The sequence below is a fragment of the Octopus bimaculoides genome, chromosome 4 (genome assembly GCF_046866305.1).
Source record: "Octopus bimaculoides isolate indiv1 chromosome 4, ASM4686630v1, whole genome shotgun sequence".
Taxonomy (NCBI): domain Eukaryota; kingdom Metazoa; phylum Mollusca; class Cephalopoda; order Octopoda; family Octopodidae; genus Octopus; species Octopus bimaculoides.
Window position 1 is genome coordinate 108,725,627 of NC_142931.1, and position 26,655 is coordinate 108,752,281.

The 26,655-nt window shown below is 37.4% G+C and overlaps 1 protein-coding gene across 4 annotated transcripts in view; it reads left to right on the forward strand.

Moving 5' to 3' along the window:
- Nucleotides 1-26,655, forward strand: part of LOC106875477 (translin-associated factor X-interacting protein 1) — a 153,293-nt gene that overhangs the window by 33,518 nt on the left and 93,120 nt on the right. For all 4 annotated transcript variants that reach the window (XM_014923636.3, XM_089351163.1, XM_089351165.1 and 1 more), the window contains exon 6: nt 10,182-10,464. In XM_014923636.3, coding sequence (XP_014779122.1) covers nt 10,182-10,464 — 283 coding nt within the window. The remainder of the gene's footprint in view (nt 1-10,181; nt 10,465-26,655) is intronic.

Consider the following 26,655-nt stretch of genomic DNA (forward strand, 5'->3'; position numbering starts at 1 on the left):
AAGTTACTGGGACGTAAACACACCACCATCAATTGTCAAGCGATGTTGGGGTGGGGTGGGGGGACAAACACAGACACACAAACATATACACACACATACATATATACGACGGGCTTCTTTCAGTTTCCATCTACCAAATCATCACAAGGCTTTGGTCGGCCTGAGGCTATAGTAGAAGACACTTGCCCAAGGTGCCACGCAGTTGGAATGAACTCAGAGCCATATGGTTGGTAAGTAAGCTAATTACCACACAGCCACTCCTGTGCCTACAATATTATTCTAAAAAATTTACATTCAAATCACTGAAATCTCAAAGTTATGAGATAATGCATGATAAATTCAAGGCAATGTGAATGCCAGTATCATGCAAATGGCACCCCTATGAAATCATATTCATGGCCATTGCTGCTGTCATGTAAATGGCTCCCGTGCCAGTGATATGTAAAAAGCATCTTGGAGTGATTGGTGGTAGGAAGGGCATCCAACTGTAGAAACCATGCCAAATCAAACCGGAACCTGGTGCAGCCCTCCAGCTTACCAGCTCCAGTCCAACCGTCTAACCCATGCCAGCATGGAAAGTGGACATTAAATGATGATGATGATGATGATGATGATGATGCATTTGATACAATAGTTCAAGTGGTAAAGGATTAAACTGCTTTAAAGCAACCTTAATTTTATCCAGCATGGTGATTTGTCTATCTGTTTTCATTCCTCACTGTCCCACCTATAAGAAACATTGCACTTGTAATTGTTGTTACACTTCCTTCTTGGGAATTATTTGATGACTTCACTCATGTTAGTGCCACGTAAAATGTACCCAGTACACTCCGCCAAGAGGTTCCTATGGTGAAGGCATCCAGCTGTCAAAACTATACCAAAGAAGACACTGGAGCTCATCACAGTTTTTCAGGTCATCAAATCCTATCAAACCATCCAACCCATGCCAGCATGGAAGACAAGCATTAAATGATGATGATGAAAGTTATTAGCGTGATAATATATGATAAATATGTGATGGCAATCATAATGATAATGTTTGCAAATTTTGGCACAAGGCTGGTAATTTTAGGAGAGGGGACAAATGAAATTACAGTAACCCCAGTGCTCAATTGGTACGTATTTCATTGGCCTTCAAAAGGATGAAAAGCAAAGTCAAGCTTGGGTCAGTGGGATTTGAACTTGGAACATAATGAATTGAGAGATACGTTGCTAAACATTTTGTGCAACATGCTACTGATTCTGTCAGCTACCACTTAGTGATAATAATCCTTTCAACTATAGGCACATGGCTTGGATTCTGTGGGGAGGGTGGCAGTTAATCACATCGACCCAGTACTCAACTGGTACTTAATTTATCAACCCCAAAAGGATGAAAGGCAAAGTTGACCTCGGCGGAATTTGATCTCTGAACATAGCAACAGGCAAAATACCGCTAAGCATTTTGCCCAACATGCTAAGGATTCTTATTTCTTTATTGCTCACAAGGGGCTGAACATAGAGGGGACAAACAAGAACAGACAAAGGGATTAAGTCGATTACATCGACCCCAGTGCGTAACTGGTTCAAGATTATATCAACCCCAGTGCTCAACTCAGACTCTGAAAGGATGAAAGGCAAAGTCAGTTTTGGCTCAGCAGAATTTGAACTGAGAGTGTAACGACTTGGAAGAAATACTGCTAAACATTTTTCCCAACAAGCTAACAATACTGTTAGTTCAGTATCTTAGTGATAATAATAAAAGTAGTTTCAAATTTTGGCATAAGGCAAGCAGTTTCCTGGGAAGAGGAACGTCAAATACATTGACCTCCAGTGTTCAACTGGTACTTATTTTATCAACCTCAAAAGAATGAAAGGCAAAGTCAACTACAGCGGGATTTGAACCTCAGAACTTGAAGACAGACAAAATGTTGTTAAGAATTTTCCCTGGCATGCTAACAATTCTGCCAGCTCGCTACTTTGTGTGATAATAATGATAATAATAAATGTTGTAACATTGACGATGATAATGATGATGGTGGTGGTGATGATGATGATGATGATGATGATGCATGTAACTTGCCATCAAAGTTTTTTTTTAATGTTTTAAATATCATTTTCTTTTTATAAACAAAAATTCACCTTTGTTGTTTTGTTTTGTTTTGTACTATTAACATTTCTCTTTGAATCATTATTATTATTGTTGTTATTATTATTATCATCATTATTATTATTATTATTATTATTATTATTATTATTATCATTATTGTTATTGTGGTTATTAGACAAGACGGAAAGTGTAATGTGATTGCAATAGATATTTCATTGGTTGAACGACATTGCGACAGCAAGCCTGTCTTTGTCGAGTTCAAAAATAAAAAGTGATAAAAATTCAAAATTATAGACATTCAAATCTAAAATATGAACAAGAGCAACCAGCATCCACGTGCTGATGGAATGACATCATCAGTCTTTAAGTTTCAATTTTATGACAGGAGAAAAGAAAAAGACAGAAAAAAAGAGGAAAGAAAAAACAAGGGAAAAGAAGAATATTTAATCAAACAGATTTGTGTAAATTTGATGATATTCTCCTGTCATTTTATTCATTTCTCCAGGGCATGATGTTAATAACTCACAAACATATTTCTCCTCATGCATTTTGAGAAGTGAAAGTGAAGCAGATTCAGAATATTTTCTGAGAATATGCACTTTTGAGTCTTTTTCAAAATTGCAGCAATTTGAAGCAAAATGTTCAGCAAGTTCTGTCAAACTACTATTATTGTGCCTGACATCATATCTGTGCCTGTTAAATCTTTTATTTAATTGTTCTATTCTTTTGCTTGTTTCAGTCATTTGACTGCGGCCATGCTGGAGCACCGCCTTTAGTCGAGCTAATCAACCCCAGGACTTATTCATTGTAAGCCTAGTACTTGTCCTATCGGTCTCTTTTGCCGAACCGCTAAGTTACGGGGACGTAAACACACCAGCATCGGTTGTCAAGCGATGTTGGGGGGACAAACACAGACACACAAACATATACACACAAACATATACACACACACATACATATATATATATATACATATATACGACGGGCTTCTTTCAGTTTCCATCTACCAAATCCACTCACAAGGCTTTAGTTGGCCCGAGGCTATAGTAGAAGACACTTGCCCAAGGTGCCATGCAGTGGGACTGAACCCGGAACCATGCGGTTCATAAGCAAGCTACTTACCACACAGCCACTCCTATGCCTATTGTACAACCAACATAAATTAAGTTGTGTTTCATACATTCTGCCGTGTACACTGAATGGGAATCTCTACATGTCCTACCTTCTGTATAAATCATAACATTTCTGTTATGATTCTAGATGGAATTTCACTTGACTCTTGTTGTTGCACAATAAACAGGGCTTACCTCCCATGCGGCTGTTTTTCAAAGTACAGTGTGCAGATACTTCAATGTTAGTTGTCTTGGGGTCAGAAATAGATATATTTTTATTCCATCTAAAGGCTACAATAGGCGGCTGAAGAAATATCTGTTTGAAATGAGGATATTTTTCCACCACATGCTGGTAACATTCATGCGACACTTTTGAAATGCCAGCAAAATTTCAGTGCCAGTTAATCACTGAAGGAATTCTGTCACATGCCTGAAGGTTTGACTATCTTTGCTAATCTTAGCTATTTCATTTGCTATTTCCTTTAATCATGATTCACTGTAATCATGCTTGACACGACGATCATAATGGCAAAATCTGGATGAAATGCTTAGAAATCTGGCAGCATGTTGGATGAAATGCTTTGAGGTATTTTGTCCATCACTATGTTCCGAGTTCAAATTCTGCCAAGGTTGACTTTGCTTTTCATCCTTTCAGGGTCAATAAATCAAGTACCAGTGAATCACTGGGATCAATATAATCAATTTATCCCCTCCCTGAAAATGGCTGCCCTTGTGGCAAAATTTGAAACCATTATTATTATTATTATTATTATCATGATTATTATTATCATCATTATTATTTAGTAGTAGTAGTAGTAGCAGTAGTAGTTATTTGAGACCATTTTGTTTGATGCAACAAGCTTGTTTCCACAGGATCCCTTGACAGCCATATTGTCATCACATGCCATTCTTATAATTTTCATTATTAATGTCATCATCATCGTCGTCATCATCATCATCATATTCATTGTCATTATTGTCATCATCATCATCATCGCCATCATTGTCATCTTATTCATCACTATTATCAAAATTATTGTTACCATTAGTACCATCACATATTCATCATTATTTTCACATTTATAATTTTCATCATTATTATCATCACCATCATCATCATTGTATTCATTGTTATTATCACCATTATCATTATTACTATTACATATTCATCATTATTATCACCCTTATAATTTTCTTTATTAATATCATCAGCATATCCCCCTCATCTTCATCTTCATCATCTTCATCATATTCCTCAACATCATTACCAACACCATTGTCATCATCATCATCATCATCATCAGTATTATCACCATTATCATTAACCTCATTGCCATCACCTATTCATCAGTATTATCATCCTTGTAATTTTCGCTATCAATATCATTGTCATTGTCATCATCATCATCATCAGCAGCAGCAGCATTGATGTCACCATTATTTTTGATGACGCTATGGCTGGTCCATGCTGCAGCATCTTTCGATGCATCTATGAGGTCCAATATTTTCCAGGTTTTATCTCACTGTTCCTCCTCAATTTACTTCTACTGGCACTACCACACCACCACTACTATCACACCCACTGAGGCTATCATAGCCATCACCATCTTTGCTGTTTCATTATAGACCAGAAGTACCATCTACTGCTGCATTTGTAGTCACTTTTGTAAATCATCTATGCTTATTCTTTACTGTTTCTGTTTAACCCCAGGTTAGCCATAAGTGAGTTGCAGAACTATGAACAAAGGAGTCACAACCATGACAATCCCATCTGTGTTTTATTAGATACTAGCTTAAAAGCTGCACTCTGTGCAGACTTTTCAGCTAGCTCTTGTGGAGGGTTAATTGAACCTGCAACCCAAAGCTGAACAGTGCTAAATAGCATGATTATAATATGTCTATAATGACTACATTCCCCGCCGGTGTTTGATCAGGGATTAAGTACAGATGAGAATTAATTCTGTAATGTAATCATTCTATTGTTTCAGTCCCAAGTTGAATTCCAACTGTTGGCTAATTTGTCCCAAAGTAATGACATAAAAGTAAGGAAGTGAATGTCATTTATCTCGCCCTTGATCTCTGATGTCATCTGACAAATGCCAGCCAAGATGGCATGAATCAGCCAAGCCTTACCTGCTAGAAATAGCAACCCAAATGCTTTTAAATTAGATCCCAATGTTGGATGTTCAAGAATCAAATGAAGAGAAAATTTTCAATCCTGAGATCATCCTGATTCCAAAAAGGTATAATATGTCAATGTAGAGCAAATGTAGACTGAGATACAGGGGCCAGGACAGACAGATAGAATTTCACTTTTATTAATATAGATAGCTTATCTAGAACTACATACAATATCTGATGTATCCTTCATCTTTATTTTTAAGATGCTCAGGTGTATTATGAGGGGCATTTACTTCTATCTCTAGGATTCTCTTCTTTTTCTCTTACTGTGTGTGTGTATCATTCATTTACTCATTGCCTACTGCCAAACCAATCAAGTGCACTCATCTTGTACGTCTCATGTTAACATATTAACTCTCTTCTAATGTCTCTCACCCTCTCTCTATACAATGTAAAATATGATTGGAGAAATCAGTAAATCAACAAACCAACCTTTATATCAGCTTGTACTGCTGCCATGAAACAGTTACTCAGTTCACACTGTGAAGTGGTTTTTATAAGAAAGGGCATCAAGTTGTAGAGGCTATGACAAAGCAGACATTGAAGATTAATGCAGTACTCTGGTTCGCTGGATCTTGTTGAACCCTCCAACCTATGCCAACATAGAGTATGTACTTGGCACTGGAGGTGGTGGGGATTTATCTCCCTGCTAGCAATATAAACAAGAAAGCATTTTGCACCAGAAGCCAATATGAAAGTTTCTCTCACGGTGACTACTGCAGTATAGCTTGTTATAACAGAACATTGATGTTTATGTTGTCGTCATCGTTATTGTCATCATCATCATCATCAGTTAATGTCTGCTTCCCATACTGGCAAGGGTTGGATAGTTTGACAGGAGTTGGCTAGGTAGACAACTGCACCAGGTTTCAATGTCTGTTTTGGCATGGTTTTTATGGCTGGATGCCCTTCCTAACACTAACCACCCTTCAGAATGGACTGAGTGCTTTTTACATGGCACCAGCATAGGTGAAGTGAGTTTTGGCATGGTTTTTACAGTTAGAATGCCCTTTCAAATACCAACCACTTTACAGTATGGACTGAATGCTTATTACATGGCTCCAGCATTGGCAGGGTCACCAAGTCAAAAATCCTTTGAGAGGGGAGAGGACATTGGAGGAGCTCTTGAGCCAGATGATTAAAGGTTAGAGTTTGACAGAGAGACAGAAACAGGTGTCTTGCTGTAGAGGAGATACATAGTTACCAATCAGAAAGAGAGAGATTGATGCCAAAGCATATTATCTCTCAGCATTAATACTGCATCTGTTGCTAATATATATTTTTTAAATAGTGATTATAAAAGGACCCCCTTCGGTCACGAATGACCATGCTATTGCACCTAGAAAGTTAGCCTCTGAGGCAAGGTTGTTTATGGAAGACCAGCAGTCACCCATGCATACCGGCCTCCCCTTTCCACACCACCAGTTTTGTCCAAGGTAAAGGCAAAGGCCGATACAGCTTAGCACCAGTGACGTCGCAACTCGTTTCTACAGCTGAGTGAACTGGAGCAAGGTGAAGTAGAGTGTGTTGCTCAAGAACAACACACAGCCTGGTCTGACCTCATGCTTGTGAGCCTGACACTCTAAGCACCGAGCCATGTGTCTTCACATAAATTATGCTCATACAGCATTGAAAATTTTGCTAGTAAATTAACACACACACAACACTCATTCTATACAACTCCCACAATAAATCATACACAATACAGTCACCAATAAATAAAATAACACAACTTACAGGGTAGCTGCTGAACACAAATGACACCCATACAATTAATACTGCATATTCTATCCAACAAAAAAAAAACTGAAGGTAATACCAGAAACAACAAAACAAAGTGATAATAAATCCAACAGATGAAAAAAATGACAGAAAAACATCTCTCATTTCTTCAGAATACAATTTTGAATACATTTCAGGAGATACACACTTGGGGGTACAGTGGAACGCTACTACATGAAACTGTTGGAAAAGGAATATTATAATTATGGCATTATGATTTAACTGAATATTATAATTCAGCATAGGTATGACTGCTTGGTTCCCAATCATATGCTCTCAGGTCCAATCCTACTGTATAGTTCCTTGAGCCAATGTCTTTGACTATAGCTCCAAGTTCCGACTGAAACTTTATGAGTAGAAACTGAGAGTAGTTGGTCATGTACATATGTGTGCATGCACAAACACATGCACATGCATGCATGTATGTTTGTATGTGTGTGTGTGAGTGTGTGTTCCAAAACTAACTTCGCCTGAACTAGTGCCAGGTAAAAAGCACTCAGCAGTCCACTCTGCTGAGTGGTTGGTGTTAGGAAAGGCATCCAGCTGTAAAAACCCTGCCAAAACAGACAGTAGCCTGGGGTAGCCTTCTACCAGGCCAGCTCCTGCATGCTTAGATGCATAGTAAACAGATGTAAGATGATGATATATATATATACACACACACGTGTGTGTGTTTGTACATTATGTGATGGTTGCAAATGAACATCATCACACATGCATAGTTGTTCCTTTTAAGTCGTCTTTGAAAAAATATCTGGTTATGAGGAAATAATACCCTGTTTTCAAACAAGTAAGGATTGACATTAGGAAGGACATTCTACCATAGAAAATCTGTCTCAATCATGGAAAGTGTATTTTAAAATGATAATGATGACAATCATGGGCACAAATTTAGGGTGGAGAGTAATACAGTCGATTTAACAATGCTGGTACCAGACTGACATACATTGGAAGGATGAAAAATGAAGATAACTTTAAGTGTCATTTAAACTGGTTTCAAATTTTGGCACAAGACCAGTGCTCAACTGTCATTATTTTATCAATCCCGAAAGGATGAAAGGCAAAGTCAACTTTCATGAACTTTGAACTCACAACGTAAAGACAAATGAAATGCTGATAGGCATTTTAATTGACATGCTTACGATTCTACCAGCTCACCACCTTAAATTGGTATTTCAATTAAGAACTTTGAAAATGTAATTAGATACACAAAGCTAATTAGTCAGTCTATTGATTCTGTCAATCAGTGATAATGGTTTGAAATTTTGGCTCAATGCCAGTAATTTCAAGGAGGGGTTAAGTTGATTACATCAACCCCAGTGTTCAACTGGTACACTAGAAGGATAAACGGTAAAGTCAACCATAATGTAATTTGAACTCAGAACGTAATACATGAATGAAATGCTGTTAAGCATTTTGTCCAGCGTGCTAATGATTCTGCCAGCTTGCCAGAGGATAATCCCTGTTTATTAATAACCAATATAAATGATGGTTGGTTGGTTGATGGTTGATTTCTCAAGTCCCACTTTATATCATATTGAGAAGAGTGGAGAGAGAGTAACAGAGGGATACAAAGAGGGAGAGAGTTAATATAAGGGATGCAGAATGAGTGCACATACCTGGCTTGGTGGCAGGCAAAGAGTAAAGGAATGCTATACACATTTAGTGAAAGAGAAAGTATCATAGAGACAGAGGTGGTGAAGTAAATGACTGAGTAGTTATGGGAGGAATTATACAAATAGGAAATTTGTATTCTTTCATTCTTTTACATGTTTCAGTCATTTTGACTGCGACCATGCTGGAGCACCACCTTAAAGAGTTTTAGTCAAATAAATCAACCCCAGGACTTATTCTTTGTAAGCCTAGTACTTATGCTATCAGTCTCTTTTCTGAACTGCTAAGTTATGGGGACATAAACACACCAACATCAGTTGTTAAGTGATGGTGGGAGGGACACACACACAAATATATATGCATACATATATATATATGACAGGCTTCTTTCAGTTTCCATCAATCAAATCCACTCACAAGGCTTTGGTCAGCCTGAGGCTATAGTAATAGACAGTTGGCCAAAGTGCGACGCAGTGGAACTTAACCTGGAACCATGTGGTTGGGAAGCATTGTTCTTAACCACACAGCCGCAAATATATATTTGTTTTAAATGAATATTCATTTAATGATTTTGCATTGGCCCTCAGAAAAATCATAATTACTAGGTGCAGGTATAGCTGTGTAGTTGAAAAGTTTGCTTCCTACATACTTCATTTTGGGCAAGTGTCTTCTATAGCCAAGGGCCAACCAAAGCTTTGTGAGTGGATTTGGCAGATGGAAACTGAAAGAAGCTTGTCATGTCTGTAAATGTGTGTGTGTGATGTGTTCTTACCTTGACATCGCATGATAGTTGGAAACAGCTGTCAGTGTCATACAAATATTGCCATTCATTTCTAATATTTTGTGAGAACATTGTGTAGCCATAGAGCATCACTTGGAAACAGGTGACTGTAAGCGACAATAATTGTGTCCAGCCATAAAAAAATCATACTCAGTAAACTATCTGGCCTATGCAAACATGGGAAAGTGGATATTGAATGGTAGCAGGGGACGGTGGCAGTGGCGGCAGCAGCGGTGGTGGTGGCGGTGGCAGCAGCCGCGGTGGCGATGGCGGCAGTGGGGATAGCGACGATGGCGGCATGTGTGTGTGTGTGTGTGTGTGTGTGAGTGTGTGTGCATGCATGTGCGTGATTTCCTGATATTACCCATAGCAGAAAACACTGTTGTTATTACAATTTCTTGCCTAGAATTTCAATGGGTGGGAACAGTCAGTTCAGTACATGATTAATAATTTATCTTATTGATAAGACATCGATGAAGAATGATGAAGTTGACCTTGCCAGAACACAATGTACAGGGCCATAACTTAATAAAAAATTCAATCCGCCTCTCATCATGATATTAAAAGCAATAATAAGTCTTAAATTTGACAAGTTTATGATTCTAAAATCCTCTATTTGCAGAATTAGTACAATTGCACAAGCAGAATGAAATGCTACGTGCAAAAATTGGTTCTCTGCTGACACTGAAGGAAGAAACAGCATTGAAGAAAGACAACCTGGTAGATGAAATAAAAGAAATGTATGGAAAATATCGGGACACATTTGATTCTTGCAGACTGTTAATGAGGGATATCAAAACGCTGGAAGCAAAAAGTGACCCACTCGAGGTAATAGATGTAGACTTAGAAATGCCAGAGAAAGAGGAACCTGAAGAAGATATTAAAACTTTGAAAATCATCCTAAAGTAAGCATTATTGTTATTATTGAATAATAGTTACCATTCTTTTATTCTTTTACACGTTTCAATCATTCGATTGTGGTCATGCTGGAGCACTGCCTTGAAAGGTTCTAGTCAAAGAATTTGTCCTCAGGACATCTTCTTTGTAAGCCTATTTATTCTTTCTACCTCTTTTGCCAAACTGCTAAGTTACAGGGACATAAACACACCAAAATCAGTCAGCTAATGATGGCGATGGGGACAAATATAGGCACAATGACACATAAATATATATATATATATATGTGTGTGTGTGTGTATATATATATATATATATATATATATACTAGCAGAGCAACCTGGAAGGAAAAAAGCAAAATATGCTGTATAGAAATCTGAGGACATTCTGTAGATGGACTCTAAGATGAATGATGACTGGGCACCTCTCATGAATTGGAAAATTGAAGATGCGCCAAAAAGCCTCATTGGTACTTGGAAACTTTTACGAAAATTAAAATGGGGATTAAATGAAAAAAATGATTTACGTGAATATCCTCACAAGAGTAATTGAAATAAATTGAGATTGTGGAACCCCTCATGCACGCACGAAAGCACACACGCACGCCCACACACACACACAGAGTATCACACAGATGAAATGGACGTGTGTGTGTGACAGAGCGAGAGAGAGTGAGAGAGAGGTTTGTTGTCATGTATACGTACATGCATAAATATGCATACATCTTTGTGTGTGTGTGCGTGTGTATGAGAGAGAGAGAGTAAATACTACATACACACCGCTCTATCACTCTGTCTCACACACATACACACGCACACATACATCCAAAAATGATGGATGCATATGACAAAACACCCCTTGACTCACTCACACTCTGTCTCTTACAAATACACACATACATAAATGTATACAAACATATTTACAAAGACACACGTGTGTATGCACGTGTGTGCTGTGTGTGTGTGAGAGAGAGAGAGAGAGAGACAGACAGACAGACAGAATGAGACAGAGACAGAGAGACAGAGCCAGTGAAGGGGTGTGTCGACAATTATACGTACATACATAAATAGTCATACATTTCTTGTACGTATGTGTGTGTGTGAGAGAGAGAGAGTCACTGAAACATCTCTCTGTCTGTCTGTCTCTCTCACACACACACGTGCAGATATACACACAGAAAAGATGTATGCATATGTATTTATGTATGTACATAGACATCACAACACACCCCTTCACTCACACACATACAGAAACACACATGTGCGTGTGTGACTCACTACGAATACAAAGAGCTGAACACGGGGTGCCAAAATACAAAAAATTAATAAAAAATTTATTTACGGAAATTAACGAAGTGTGCGAGTTTGGAACGAAATCAAACCTGGAGTGTGTGAATGAGAGAGAGAGAGAGAGAGCGAGAGAGAGAACATTGCAAAGAATGAATGAGATGAACATGGAACGCCCAAAAATCGTATAAATAAAAGCACGTTAAAAACTATCTTGTACGGAATATTTAAATTTATGAACTTCATAAATATGTGTTTCAGTAATTGATCGTAGTTGTTTACAGAAAACGAACATTAAAAGTAGAGAGTGAGAGACGTCGCCGTTTTTGTCATGTCTGTACCGGAAGTTGACATTGAGAAACCTTTTTAAAGAAGTGAATCTTAAATATAAAGCAATATTATTTATTTTTAATAAAAAAAAATCAAATGAAGAGCCTAACATTTATCCGAGGTCAAATTATTCATGCATCACAAGTATGGAAGTAAATGGTGCAGCCGTTTTCACGTGATAAGCGATTACACACACATCTCTGTTTTATATATAGTATAGATATACAGGGTCTTACAAATATATTGAGACAATTTTTATGATGCATGAAACTGGTTATAAATACTAAAATAATAGTGGTATACAGATATAATTTTAATGTAACATTTATTACAACAGAAACGTTTATCACCTGAAGTGTCATATGGTTTAGGTAGAGTTAGTATTAAGGCTAGGTTGATTAAGTCATGAATGCATGATTTGGTTAGCCAAACATTTATTTGTTTGTAAACTGACATCTTCTCAGCATGCGGCATCATTTTATCATTTCTGTTCTGTTGAATTTCTGAATAATAGTGTTGTCTGTCACATATTTATAACAGGTCACTCATTGGTTATGTAACTTGGAGGGTTGTGTATTAAGAATGTAGTGATTTGGCAGTGTTTATATCTTTGACCAATAGTTTATGGTGAAAGATATAAATATACCTTCATATACACCCACAAAGATATATGAGAAGAAATATGTATACGCACACATGTGTCTTTTTGTGTGTGTATATATTTGTGTGTGTATGTGTGTACATGCATATGGATATATATTTCTAAATGTACATATCTCTGTCTATCTATCTATCTATCTATCTACATATATATATATATATATATGAAGCAGATAAGGAAAGATTTGCCAATGTTCTGCGCCGTGAGGACCAAAGACTCGAGGTATTTCGTGTTGCAAGACAGTGTAGGAGAGAGAATAGTGATGTTGTAGGAGAGAAATGTGTTCGCATGGATGATGGTACGCTTGCATTAAATGAGGATGCAAAGAAAGAGGTATGGAGATGCCACTACGATAGATTGCTTAATAAAGAGAATGAATGGGAGAAAGAGAGCCTGCCGTATGTCGACCCAATAGAGGGACCAGCTATCCGAGTTGATAGTACCAGGGTACATAAAGCAATTAAGAGTATGAAGACCGGGAAAGCCCCCGGCCCATCAGGAATCACTGCAGAGATGCTCAAAATATCTGGCAGTGTTGGCTATAGCCTAGTCACCCGTATTACGAACCAGGTGATACACGAAGGAGTCATACCCAATGACTGGTGTAGCAGCATCATAGTCAACTGCTACAAAGGTAAAGGTGACGCTTTAGATACAAATAATTACAGAGGCATCAAGCTGTTAGATCAGGTTATGAAAGTTACAGAGAGGGTCATAGCCCAACTAATTAGGGAGCGAATCAATTTAGATGAGATGCAGTTTGGGTTCGTGCCAGGTAAAAGCACTACTGATGCCTTATTTCTAGTGAGACAGTTGCAGGAGAAATACCTAGCTAAGGATAAACCTCTGTACCTGGCTTTCGTTGACATGGAGAAAGCCTTTGACAGGGTCCCCCGATCCCTTATCTGGTGGTCAATGAGGAAACTTGGGATAGAAGAATGGTTAGTGAGAGCTGTGCGAGCCATGTACAGAGATGCTGCCAGTAAGGTGAGGGTTGGAAATGAGTACAGCAATGAATTCCGGGTAGAGGTAGGGGTCCACCAAGGTTCCGTCCTCAGCCCCCTCTTATTTACCATAGTCCTCCAGGCAATCACAGAGGAGTTCAAGACAGGTTGCCCCTGGGAGCTCCTCTATGCTGATGACCTTGCCCTAATTGCGGAGTTACTATCAGAACTAGAGGAGAAGTTTCAGGTGTGGAAGCAAGGTCTAGAATTGAAGGGCCTTAGAGTCAACCTAGCTAAAACCAAAATCCTAATAAGTAGGAAGGTAGATAAAACACAAACCCCTTCAGGTAGATGGCCCTGCTCAGTATGTAGAAAAGGAGTAGGTAGTAACTCTATAAGATGTACCCGGTGCAAGCTATGGACACATAAGAGGTGCAGCAACATCAAAGGCAGGTTAACTAGCAAGTTAGTTTTTGTTTGTGGCAGATGTTCAGGTGCAATAAAGACTGCAAACAAACAGGAAACAACTTCTATCTCATTCCAGGGTGAAAAACTAGAGGTAGTCGATAGCTTCCGCTATCTGGGCGACCAAGTTAGTAGTGGGGGTGGGTGCGCTGAAAGTGTAGCTGCTAGAATAAGAATAGCCTGGGCAAAGTTTAGAGAGCTCTTACCCCTGCTGGCGACAAAGGGACTCTCACTCAGAGTAAAAGGCAGACTGTATGACGCATGCGTACGAACAACCATGCTACATGGCAGTGAAACATGGGCTGTAACTGCTGAGGACATACGTAAGCTCGCAAGGAATGAAGCCAGTATGCTCCGTTGGATGTGTAATGTCAATGTGAATACCCGTCAGAGTGTAAGTATCTTGAGAGAAAAGCTGAACATTAGAAGCATCAGTTGTGGCGTGCAAGAGAGACGATTGCGCTGGTATGGACATGTGGTGAGAATGGATGAGGATAGCTGCGTGAAAAAGTGCCACACCCTAACAGTTGAGGGAACCCGTGGAAGAGGTAGGCCCAGGAAGACCTGGGCTGAGGTGGTGAGGCAAGACCTTCGTACATTGGGCCTCACCGAGGCGATGACTACTGACCGAGACCTTTGGAAATGTGCTGTGCGTGAGAAGACCCGGCAAGCCAAGTTAGATCGTTGCCAGTGCCCCTGGACTGGTTCTTGTGCGGGTGGCACATGAGATGCACCATTTTGAGCGTGGCCGTTGCCAGTACCGCCTGACTGGCTCCTGTAGGATTTTCGAGCGAGATCGTTGCCAGTGCCCCTGGACTGGCTTGTGCGGGTGGCACATAAAAGACACCATTTCGAGCGTGGCCGTTTTCATGCGGGTGACACGTAAAAGCACCCACTACACTCTCTGAGTGGTTGGCGTTAGGAAGGGCATCCAGCTGTAGAAACTCTGCCAAATCAGACTGGAGCCTGGTGTTGCCATCCGGTTTCACCAGTCCTCAGTCAAATCGTCCAACCCATGCTAGCATGGAAAGCGGACGTTAAACGATGATGATGATGATGATGATGATATATATTATAAGAACTCTTGGATGGAAATTCGTAAATCCTTTAATGTGTTGCTATGAATGTTTCCACTAATCTCATGCTTTAGTTGTTGTATTTCCCTTCCACTGGATATTACAAATATGATTTGCAAAATTCATGAATTCTAGGGGGAATATTAATACATGCCTGAAGAAAAAGTAGGCAAAGTTGCAGTAGTGTTCTGGTTGTATCAAATGTTTTACTAAGGGATATTTCCCAATTTACACCAATCAGAAGGATCTATTGGGGTCTATGGATTGTTGTTGACTAGTTTCACTTATCATACAGATATATATATAAACAATATGGGAGGGTATATATCAGTCTGTATGGTATGTCAAAATAGTCATAGGAACTGCCCATAGACCCCAAAGATCCTTCTGATTGGTGTAGATTGGTAAATATCACATAGCTAAACATTCAATACAACCAGAACACTGAAGAAACAAACGTATGTATTAATATTCCTCTTAGAAACCATGGATTTTGCAAATAATATTTGTAATATGCTGTGGATGGGGAATACTATAGCTAAAGTATTAGGTTTGTGGAAATATATGTATGCAATGCATTAAAGGAGTTTAGAATTTCCATCCAAAATTCTTGTTATTACTATATTCATCCTATGCTACCAGACTAATAACCGTCCCATAAAATTACTCTGGAAGATAGGAACAGTAAGCGGTAACTGGAATAAATAGCATAAGAGCTTTTTATGAGCACACTCAAAAACGTTTCACCTAAATGGACTTAAAGCATGTGTGTGTGTGTGTGTGTGTGACCAATAGTATTTGTTAGAATGAGTATTCAATGCTGCATTATGAGGATAAATATTACTTAATTGTGGATGAATAATGCTATCGATGGTTTCATGTGTAAAAAAAATATTAATTCAACCTTAGATCTAATAGCTTCCAACATAATTAAATGTATTTCTCAAACCTTTTAAGAACTCTATAAATGGATTAGTAAAAGAAGATAAAATGAAAAGTATTTATGTGGTAGATAACCACACATGTTGTTGGCACTCCATTGCTTACGACGACGAGGGTTCCGGTTGATCCAGTCAACAGAACAGCCTGCTCATGAAATTAACGTGCAAGTGGCTGAGCACTCCACAGACACGTGTACCCTTAACGTAGTTCTTGGGGAGATTCAGCATGACACAGTGTGACAAGGCTGGCCCTTTGGATTACAGGTAGAACAGAAACAGGAAGTAAGAGTGAGAGAAAGTTGTGGTGAAAGAGTACAGCAGGGGTTCACCACCATCCCCTGCCGGAGCCTCGTGGAGCTTTAGGTGTTTTCGCTCAATAAACACTCACAACACCCAGTCTGGGAATCGAAACCACGATCCTATGACTGCGAGTCCGCTGCCCTAACCACTGGGCCATTGCGCCTCCATGACCACACATGTAATAAATTACTAATTGATAACTTAATAAAAACATATTAAAAGGGATAAACTCTAGGGCCTATAATTTAATCAAGAATTAGGCAAAATAAATTAGATACAAAATTTAGCATTGTAAATAGAATAAAACAACTCATCCCATGAAAACCTTTTGTAAAACTGAAGGACCACATAGATAATTTTGTGCAAAACCTTGGCTACATGTAGATTGATAAATCCCACAAAAAGCTAAGTAGGCATAATCAGCACATCTATGCCAGATATGATCATACGACTCTTCATAGCCTGTCCAAACCTCATCCGATGGATAGGTAGCAGCACAATCATTGAATAGATTAAGAATATTAAAGATACAGCCAAATGCAAATTTATCCAGTTTGACATAATGGACTTTTACTCCTCAATCTCCAGAAATCATCTCCAACAGACACTCAAGTTCAGTAAAGTATATACAAGTATGACTATCGTGGATAAAGACCTTATAATGATTGCAAAGAAACCATTGCTTTTTCACTATAATATATATTGAGTAAAAAAGAATGGAGATGAACTATTTGATGGGGAACCATGTTGGAGCAGAGGTTGAGGATCTTGTTGGTCTCTACATCCTACATATTTTTGACAATAAAATAGAAGATTCCAGAATAGGGTTGTATGGGTACAACAATCGAGGAGTAATTCATAAACAAAATGGCCACAATATGGATAAAATAAGAAAAAATTTATGCAAAATATTTAGTCAACTCAAAAACTACTGTTAGCACTAATCTTAACAAACCAAGTTTCCTAGACATTAATAGGAATTTTAATGCTGGTAAATTTGGACTTTTTATTAAACCAAATGAAGGCACTGCTAACACTAGCAGGTGCTCTGTCCACTATCAGTTATTAAATGACTAGTTAATACTATTAGCAGGCATATTTCCAACCTATTCTCTGACGAGGCAAAAGCACCACCATTTTACAATTCAAAATTAGAAAGATCCAATTTTAAGAACAATATAAACCATATCGAACCAAACTTAAACCAAAAAGACATATAGGCTGAGAAATTTTGTGGTATAATTCTCCATACAGCATGAACATGGCTACAGATATAGCTCGATGATTTCTGAAATTTATAGATATCCATTTCCCACACTCACATAAATATCACAAGATTTTTTAATAGAAACATATAGTTGAAGTTAGCTATATTTGCTTCCCTAACATAGGCTTGATGATATTCAGTCACATTGCAAGTGATAGCATTAAGAACCACCCCAGAGTTCTTGCAATTGTAGTTCCTCCAACAACAGTTCTTTGAACAATAAGGGCCTGAAGAAAGAACTGGTTTACAAGGCCAATATCACTAATACAGATGGGACCACAAAAACTTGCATTGAAATGATTGGAATCAAGGAAAGACACACATGCAACACTTGGCTTCATTTACTGATAAGCATAAAAGATGGGTGGGTAGGAGGGTAAAGATATAGATGCACATTGTGTGTGTGCGTGTCTCTCTCTCTCTCTCTCTCTCTCTCTTTATTCTATCTATCTACCTATCTATCTATCTATCTATCTATCTACCTATCTATCTATCTATCTATCTATCTATATATATATATATATATATATGCAAGTTTGCATATATGTGTGTGTGTATGTATATTTACGTATAAAGAGTTAGAAACTCTATAAGATGCACCCAGTGCAAGCTATGGACACATAAGAGGTGCAGCAATATCAAAGGTAGGTTAACTAGAAAGTTAGTTTTTGCATGTGGCAGATGTTCAAGAGCAATAAACACTGTAAATGTGCAGAAAACAACTTCTGCCGCATTCCAGGGAGAAAAACTAGACGTAGTTGAAAGCTTCCACTATCTAGGTGACCAAGTTAGTAGTGGTGGAGGGTGTGCTGAAAGTGTAGCTGCTAGAATAAGAATAGCCTGGGCAAAGTTCAGAGAGCTCTTACCTCTGCTGGTGACAAAGGGTCTCTCTCTCAGAGTAAAAGGCAGACTGTATGACGCATGTGTACGAACAGCCATGCTACATGGCAGTGAAACATGGGCCGTGACTGCTGAGGACATGCGTAAGCATGAAAGGAATGGAGCCAGTATGCTCCGATGGATGTGTAATATCAGTGTGCATACTCGACAGAGTGTAAGTACCTTGAGAGAAAAGTTGAACCTATGAAGCATCAGTTGTGGTGTGCAAGAGAGACGATTGTGCTGGTATGGTCACGTGGCGAGAATGGATGAGGATAGCTGTGTAAAATAGTGCCACACCCTAGTGGTTGAGGGAACGTGTGGAAGAGGCAGGCCCAGGAAGACCTGGGATGAGGTGGTGAAGCACGACCTCTGAACATTAGGCCTCACCGAGGCAATGCCTTCTGACCGAGACCTTTAGAAATATGCTGTGCGTGTGAAGACCCGGCAAGCCAAGTGAGACCAAAATCCAAGGCCTCTGCTAGGGATGTAGCCTGCCAACTTATGCGTACCTTTTCTCCATTGGACACTAAACTCCGTTTGCGAAGACCTGTTCAGGCATGTGAAATCGAAATCAAACTAAATTCAACGACTGGCCCCCATGCCAACGTCTCCCCCATTGGACACTAAACTCTGCTTGTGAAGACCTGTTGGGGCAAGCAAATGCGAAATCCTGATGGCACCACCATTCGAGCGTGACCGTTCAGTATCATGTTCCTGGCACTTGTGCCCGTGGTACGTGAAAAGTCATTTGAGCGAGATCATTGCCAGTGCCGCTGGACTAGCTCCTGTGCAGGTGGCAAGTAAAATACACCAATTTGAGCGTAGCCATTGCCAGTACCACCTGACTGGCCTTTGTGCCAGTGGCACGTAAAAACACCCACTACACTCTCAGAGTGGTTGGTGTTAGGAAGGGCCAAACTCTGCCAAATCAGATTGAAGCCTGGTGTAGCCATCTGGTTCACCAGTCCTCAGTCAAATTGTTCAACCCATGCTAGCATGGAAAGCAGACGTTAAACGATGATGATGATGATAATGAAAGATGCATGTATCTTTATATTCATACATATGTACATACACATATATGTATGTGTGTGTATATATATATAAAAATTAGAGTAAATTTTTACATGTATCAAAATTTTATGATTTTAAAAATATCTTGTAATGTATGTTCTGTAATTATATTCTTTCTATCATAGTTCAATATTGACAATCCTCAAAGAATTCTAATGCTATTTTTAATTGGCTATGTTACATATGTAATTACCAGTTCCAACAAATTTTACTTTCTTTAAACTAGTTTTCCAATAACTTTTGGAAAAAATATCAATTATTTTTTTAAACCTTAGGAAAACATTATCTAATGATAAATTCAATTCAAACGTACTTTCTGCATTCTTATAAATATAAGCATATATGAAAATGTTTTGTTATGCATAGAAACACAATGTCTTATTTCATTGAAAATCTTACATAAGAATTACAGAAACAAAATAAGTGTTATAACTGTTTTCTTTTAAAATAATAGAGCATGTCTTTACACAAACAGGATTCTGAAGCACCTCAACGACTGAAATGTATGATATAAGAAAAGTTTATAGAATTTCTTTTACTCTTTATTATTAGTCTTGTTTATTATTTAGTCTTGTTTTCTTTCATATTAGATATAACAAAAGGCTTTCGAAGAAATTATAGTTTCCATTCACTTGAAGTTTTTGTCATATTTTAACTGATGACTTTCACATCATTCCAATCAACTGGATTGCTGCTGGTATTCCACTTATAGGAGAAATATCATAAATACATCTGGAAAAGCAGCAAAAAAAAAAAAATTTATAGAGCAATTTGCTTTTTTTCTTCTATGTTTTGAGTTAAAATATTCCATCAGTGTTGCCTTGGATTGATAACATAATTTTAATACTTTCTGTTGATTGTACCATGTCTACAAAAATACTCTTCTGTAAAACTAGATATCTCCTACAAATAGGGCTGTCTGATCAACAATATTGGCCCCCAGGATTATCAAAGTACTGGGGCCTATAGTATTTATCGACAGCAAGCCACAACATACGTAGATCAGAACAGGGCCCCTAGTCTCATGGTGGTAGTAGATGAAATGTGTAGTTATTTTTTTTTTGGGGACTAAGTTTTTTCCTCCATTATTTAGCCCATCTGCAACGCTTTCACATGATTAGTTGCAGAGAAAGGGCAAAGAGCAGGAGAAAAAGGGGGAGAAAAAAAGGAGAAAGAGAAAAGGTGGGAGGAAAAGAAGTTAAGGCGGTGAGTGAGAGAGATTAAGGGAGAGTGCTGGGTTGATAAAATTGTGCATAAAATATATAAAGTGTATATATAAAGTGCATTAAGTAATCATCGTATTCCAGTTTCCTTTACTTTTCATTGAGAAGCAGATGAACAACTATCTTTTGATACAGACACAACAGAGGCTACACTTTCAGGTTTTTTGGATAAAGTTTTCAGAAATAACCCAATAAGTTTACCATTAATTCTGTGAAATATTCATGGATCCTACTAGTTATTATTATTTAACATCTGTCTTCCATGCTGGTATTGATTTATCATCCTTATCAAAACTAATGTGGTTAGAAGCCCATGTCATCAGGGTAGCTAACCAAAGAAGCATTCTACTGTCCACCATGACTGAAGTACAATGAGCGAAACCAATTCTCAAAAATGAGATAAAATAAAGAATTCTGAAAAATTTTGTCTTTATTATAGAGCAAGATATGATTGTGTAGAGTTTGTCAACAAACTTTGCGTTAAAACATCAATCATGCTGAGTAAAGAATAACGAACATAATTGTAAACAAGTATTAAATTTATTCTGCTGTCTAAAGTTTTTGCATTAAAATTTGTTGGGTCAGACTACATCATTAATTTCCTCAGATTCTACTATTTTACTCTCGAAAGAAGCATCCTTGTTGGTTTAAGTTAGCTACTTTATCAATCCATTGTGATAGTGTTGGCTGTAGTAGCAGTTATTACAGTTGAGAGGGGGGGGGGGTAAACACAGAGACAGACAGACAGATGGACAAACTGACAAACAGACTGATATAAGGGGGATATTCAATTAAATGATGTCATCATAATATGGCTGTTTACTGCTTCCAATAAGAAAGAGCAGAAAACTAATTATCCCATTGAAGTTTGAACTTGAAGTTGTAAGAGTCTGTATATCTTGAAACTGTCTTGATTGGCTAGTTATTGTCTGTACGAACTCCAAGAAGCAAAAGATATCGAAGTAGGTCAAGAAAGGGAATGAAAAGGGTAAAGAAGTGAAGAATGGTAGGAAAAAGAAAATTAATGGGAGATGAGAAGAAAATGGAATGAACTTAGATAAAGAAAGAGGAAAAACAGAATCAGGATAGCAACAAGATGAGAAATGAAGAACAGGAACAAGAAGTAAAGAAAGAGCTTACAAGGTGGAGCAGAGAATATAATGAAGACACACAGATATAGATAAACTGCATCTTGTCGATATTGACTACAGTGTCACAGAGAAACTGAAGTGTCTCAAGAATTGGTTTTCCAAAACTAGTCTAGGGATACTTCATAGTAAAATCCATATTGGTGTTTACGTGCTTAGAAATTGAAGATTGTTTGGAGAGGTCAAGAAGATTTCGGGATTGACAATATGAGTAGATGGGACTAGCTTAGAATTCTTTTGCATTGAAAGATAATGGGCAGAATGAAGACAGATTGCAGAAATGTCATAATCCTGAGATGCAACACTTCTGAATGATGCATGGAGTAGTGATATAAGTCACCACTTACAATAAATGCATAACATGTGTATCTGTGTGTGTGTGTGTGTGTGTGTGTGTGTATAATGTATATGTATACACACACACATATATATATATATATATATATATATATATATATATATATATATATATATATATACTAGCAGAGATACCCGGCCTTGATCAAGATTAAAATGGCATAGTTTTTTTGTTGTTTTGCTTGTTTCAGTCATGTGACTGCAGCCATGCTGGAGCACTGCTATTGGTCGAACAAATCAATTACAAGATTTATTCTTTGTAAGCCTAGTACTTATTTTATCCATGTCTTTTACAGAACTGCTAATATATGGGAATATAAACACAGCAACATTGGTTGTCAAGCAATGGTGGTGGTATAAACACAGACAGACAGACACACACACACACACACACACACACACACACACACACAAATATATACATACACACGACAGCCTTTCACTTTCCATGTATGAAATCCACTCACAAGGCTTTGGTTGGCTTGAGGCTATAATATATACATATCCATATATATATATATATATAAAACAATATATGAGTATATGCATATATATGTACATGTATGTACATACCTTCATCTACATGTACATATAGATACATATCTGGGTACATGATGTTGCAAAAGAACATGGACAAAATGATAAACAAGGTACAACAAACAAGCAGGCCACATAGAGAACATATCCTTCATCAGCTGCCACCATTAAAACACCGGCGTTTTGAAGAGTTATATATATATATATATATATATATATATATATATATATATATAGAGAGAGAGAGAGAGAGAGAGAGAGAGAGAGAGAGTGTGTGTTTTGAAAATTCCTTGATACAGTTATAATATTTGGTGAGATTTTTTTCTCAAAGAGTTAAGATTGAGAAAAGAATCTTTTTAGAAAGTCGAAAGACACTAACCTTTGGGAAGAGATTTCACAAAATGTGTGTGGACTTTGCTTTTATTAATGGGGAAGCACTTTCAGTTCTTTACGTTTTCAAGCTCATGTTATTATATATAGTGGAAGTTGTTTTCAGTAAATTTGTTGTTGACTATTTCCGGTTTAGTTTTGGACTCAAAAATCTTATGAAATATTCTTCTTTTACCTTCCAGAGAAGGTCGTTCTCTTCATTTATTTTATGAAGAGGGAAAATTGTAAATTTTCCATGTGCACAGGTGTCCAAATGATTGCTACATGGTATGCATCTAAGTGCAGGATGTTTTATTTGATGTCTGTGCATATTTACATGGTTGATTAGTTTTGTTTTTGTTTCCCCAATGTATATACTACCAAACAAACATGATTTTTTTTTGAACTCACACTACTTTTTGTTGAATACTTTCTTAAATACTTTCTTGTAAACTGTTTTTAACATTTTCTTATTATTATCAAAGAATGTATAACTGTATTTTAATACTTTTGTGATAACCAATCCTTAACACAACAAAGCTTTACGTTTTACTTTTGACAATCTTTTTCTAAAAAACTGAAACCGGTCAAGTCTATAAACATCTTTAAAATTGCATTTTCAAACCTTCTTTCATATATATTACCACTGGTGCAGTACCTTAAAACTTTACTTTGTTTTATATATATATATATATATATATATAGGGACATAAAAGACACCATTTCGAGCGTGGCCGTTTTCGTGCGGGTGACACGTAAAAGCACCGACTACACTCTCTGAGTGGTTGGCGTTAGGAAGGGCATCCAGCTGTAGAAACTCTGCCAAATTAGATTGGAGCCTGGTGTTGCCATCCGGTTTCACCAGTCCTCAGTCAAATCGTCCAACCCATGCTAGCATGGAAAGCGGACGTTAAACGATGATGATGATGATGATGATAGGGAGAGAGAGAGAGAGAGAGAGAGATAATGTATGTAGGCAAGTAAGGTTGGGATATAGGTTTTTATGCATACATACACGCATATGTGACAGATATATTTATGAATTATATGTATATAACATATTTGTGTGTGTGTGTGTGTGCGCGTGTGTGTGCGCGTGTGTGTGTATGCATATGTAGGTGTATATATGTATATTTGTGAGTGTATGTATGATTATATATGTGTGTGTATGTGTATGTATATATATATATATATATATATATATATATATATTCTTGGGTTTGAAAAGAGGGTGTCTGGAGAATGGTTATTTGAGAGGTTATTTGTCATTTTGAATTTATAGGTGTATGTATATGTGTGTGTATGTAAATGCGTGTAAGCATGAATTTTTAAGCCAAACAAAATAAAGAAAGAAAGGAAGGATGAAAGAAAGAATGAATAAAGAAAGAATGAATAAAGAAAGAATGAATAAAGAAAGAATGAATAAAGAAAGAAAGAAAAAAAGAAAGAAAGGAAAACTGAAGAGGATGTTTTCTGAGTTGGTTGCAATTGATGACAGGTCAAAGATGTCAACTATTTAATAAATTTCTTTCTGTTATTGTGTGACTGACAAAAGTTTTTGGTCATTTGTTACATTGCTCTGCATTTTAAAAAAAATAAATCAATTAAAAAAAAAAATAGAATCTTACAGTTTTATATTTAAGAGATGAGGAATTATGTACATTATTTATATTTCACAGATATTTGTCCTCATCTTGTTTGTTGTTAACACAACCTTTCAGCTGATATACCCTCCAGCCTTCATCAGGTATCTTGGAGAAATTTCGAACCTGGGTTCTCATTCCTAAGGTATTTTTTCAATGTTGTTGTTGTTGTTGTTGTTGTTGTTGTTATTATTATTATTATTATTATTATTATTATTATTATTCAGGTCACTGCCTGGAATCGAACTCAGAATCTTGGGGTTAGTAGCCCGTGCTCTTAACCACTACGCTATATGTCCATGGGCATATGGAGTAATGGTTAAGAGCATGGGCTACTAACCCCAAGATTCCCAGTTTGATTCCAGGCAGTGACCTGAATAAGAACAATAATGATAATAATAATAACATCGAAAAATACCTTAGGAATAAGAACCCAGGTTCGAAATTTCTCCAAGATACCTGATGAAGGCTGGAGGGTATATCAGCCGAAACGTTGTGTTAACAACGAACAAGATGAGGACAAATATCCATCTAATGTAAATAATGTAAATAATAAAAATAGAATCTATCAAATTGTTTAGGAAGGTTTTTAAATGTGTTTTTCTGTATATGCTTGTAATAGTATGCCTGTGCGTTATTTGTCTAAGTGAATTTTTCCAGTTATTTTAGTAAAAGTAATGTGAAAATTATTAATTATAATATGAATTGGAAATTTAATTTTGTTTCACCTGGGAGAGCCATTTAAAAAACAAAAAAATTTGTTGTCTTTTATAAATATATTTTGTTTACATTTAATTTTGGTTGAAATTTGTTTTATAAAATGTTATTCCATTGCTTTTCGGTATTTTGGATCATCCCTTGGTCATTTCTAGAAAGTAACGACCTCAAAGCTTCTGTTTCTGCCTATTTGCAGATGCTTCCTCAGTGGAATTTTATGTAATTTTTTGGCCTGATGTGTTGGGCATAGATTCTTACACATCAGCAAAGGGAACTTTTGGTTTTGCAAATGGGGCTGGGTAAGCAGTATATTAGATTCTACGTCTATGCTCCCTCTGGTTTGTAAAGGATGGCAAGAGTAAAAGTTCAAATATTGGTGTGTCTGTTTCTAAGGATAATTCATTTTGAGACAGTGGTTGGGTTGTATTTGAGAAAATTCATGTCATCCATATATTAAATGGTAAAGAACTCCTTCAGTCATGAATGACCATGGGATTGCTCTTAGAAAGTTACCCTCCAAGGCACAAGTCTGGGCAAGGTTGTCTATGAAAGACCAGCAGTCACCCATTCTTACCAGTCTCCCCTCTCCATGCCACTGATATTATTCAAGGGAAAGGCAAAGGCTGATACAACTTGGTGATGTTGCAACTCATTTCTACAACTGAGTGAACTGGATCAATGTGAAGTAAAGTGCATTGCTCAAGAACACAACACAGCCCAGTCCAAGAATCAAACTCTCTACCTCACAGTTGTGAGCTCAACACTCTAACCACTGAGCGATGTGCCTTTACCATCTCATTTATAGCTTGGTATTAATGGGCATAAGGGTTTAAGGAGCATATCTAAAAGATGTCTTGGTTGTTGTGTTGGAGATTGTGGCCCAGCAAATATTGGTCTCAATTTGAGATCTGTGAGTCTTAATATTTTTATGTACTGGTTCTTCTCTTCACTTATGGTTCCCTGTATTTCCATAGGGCAA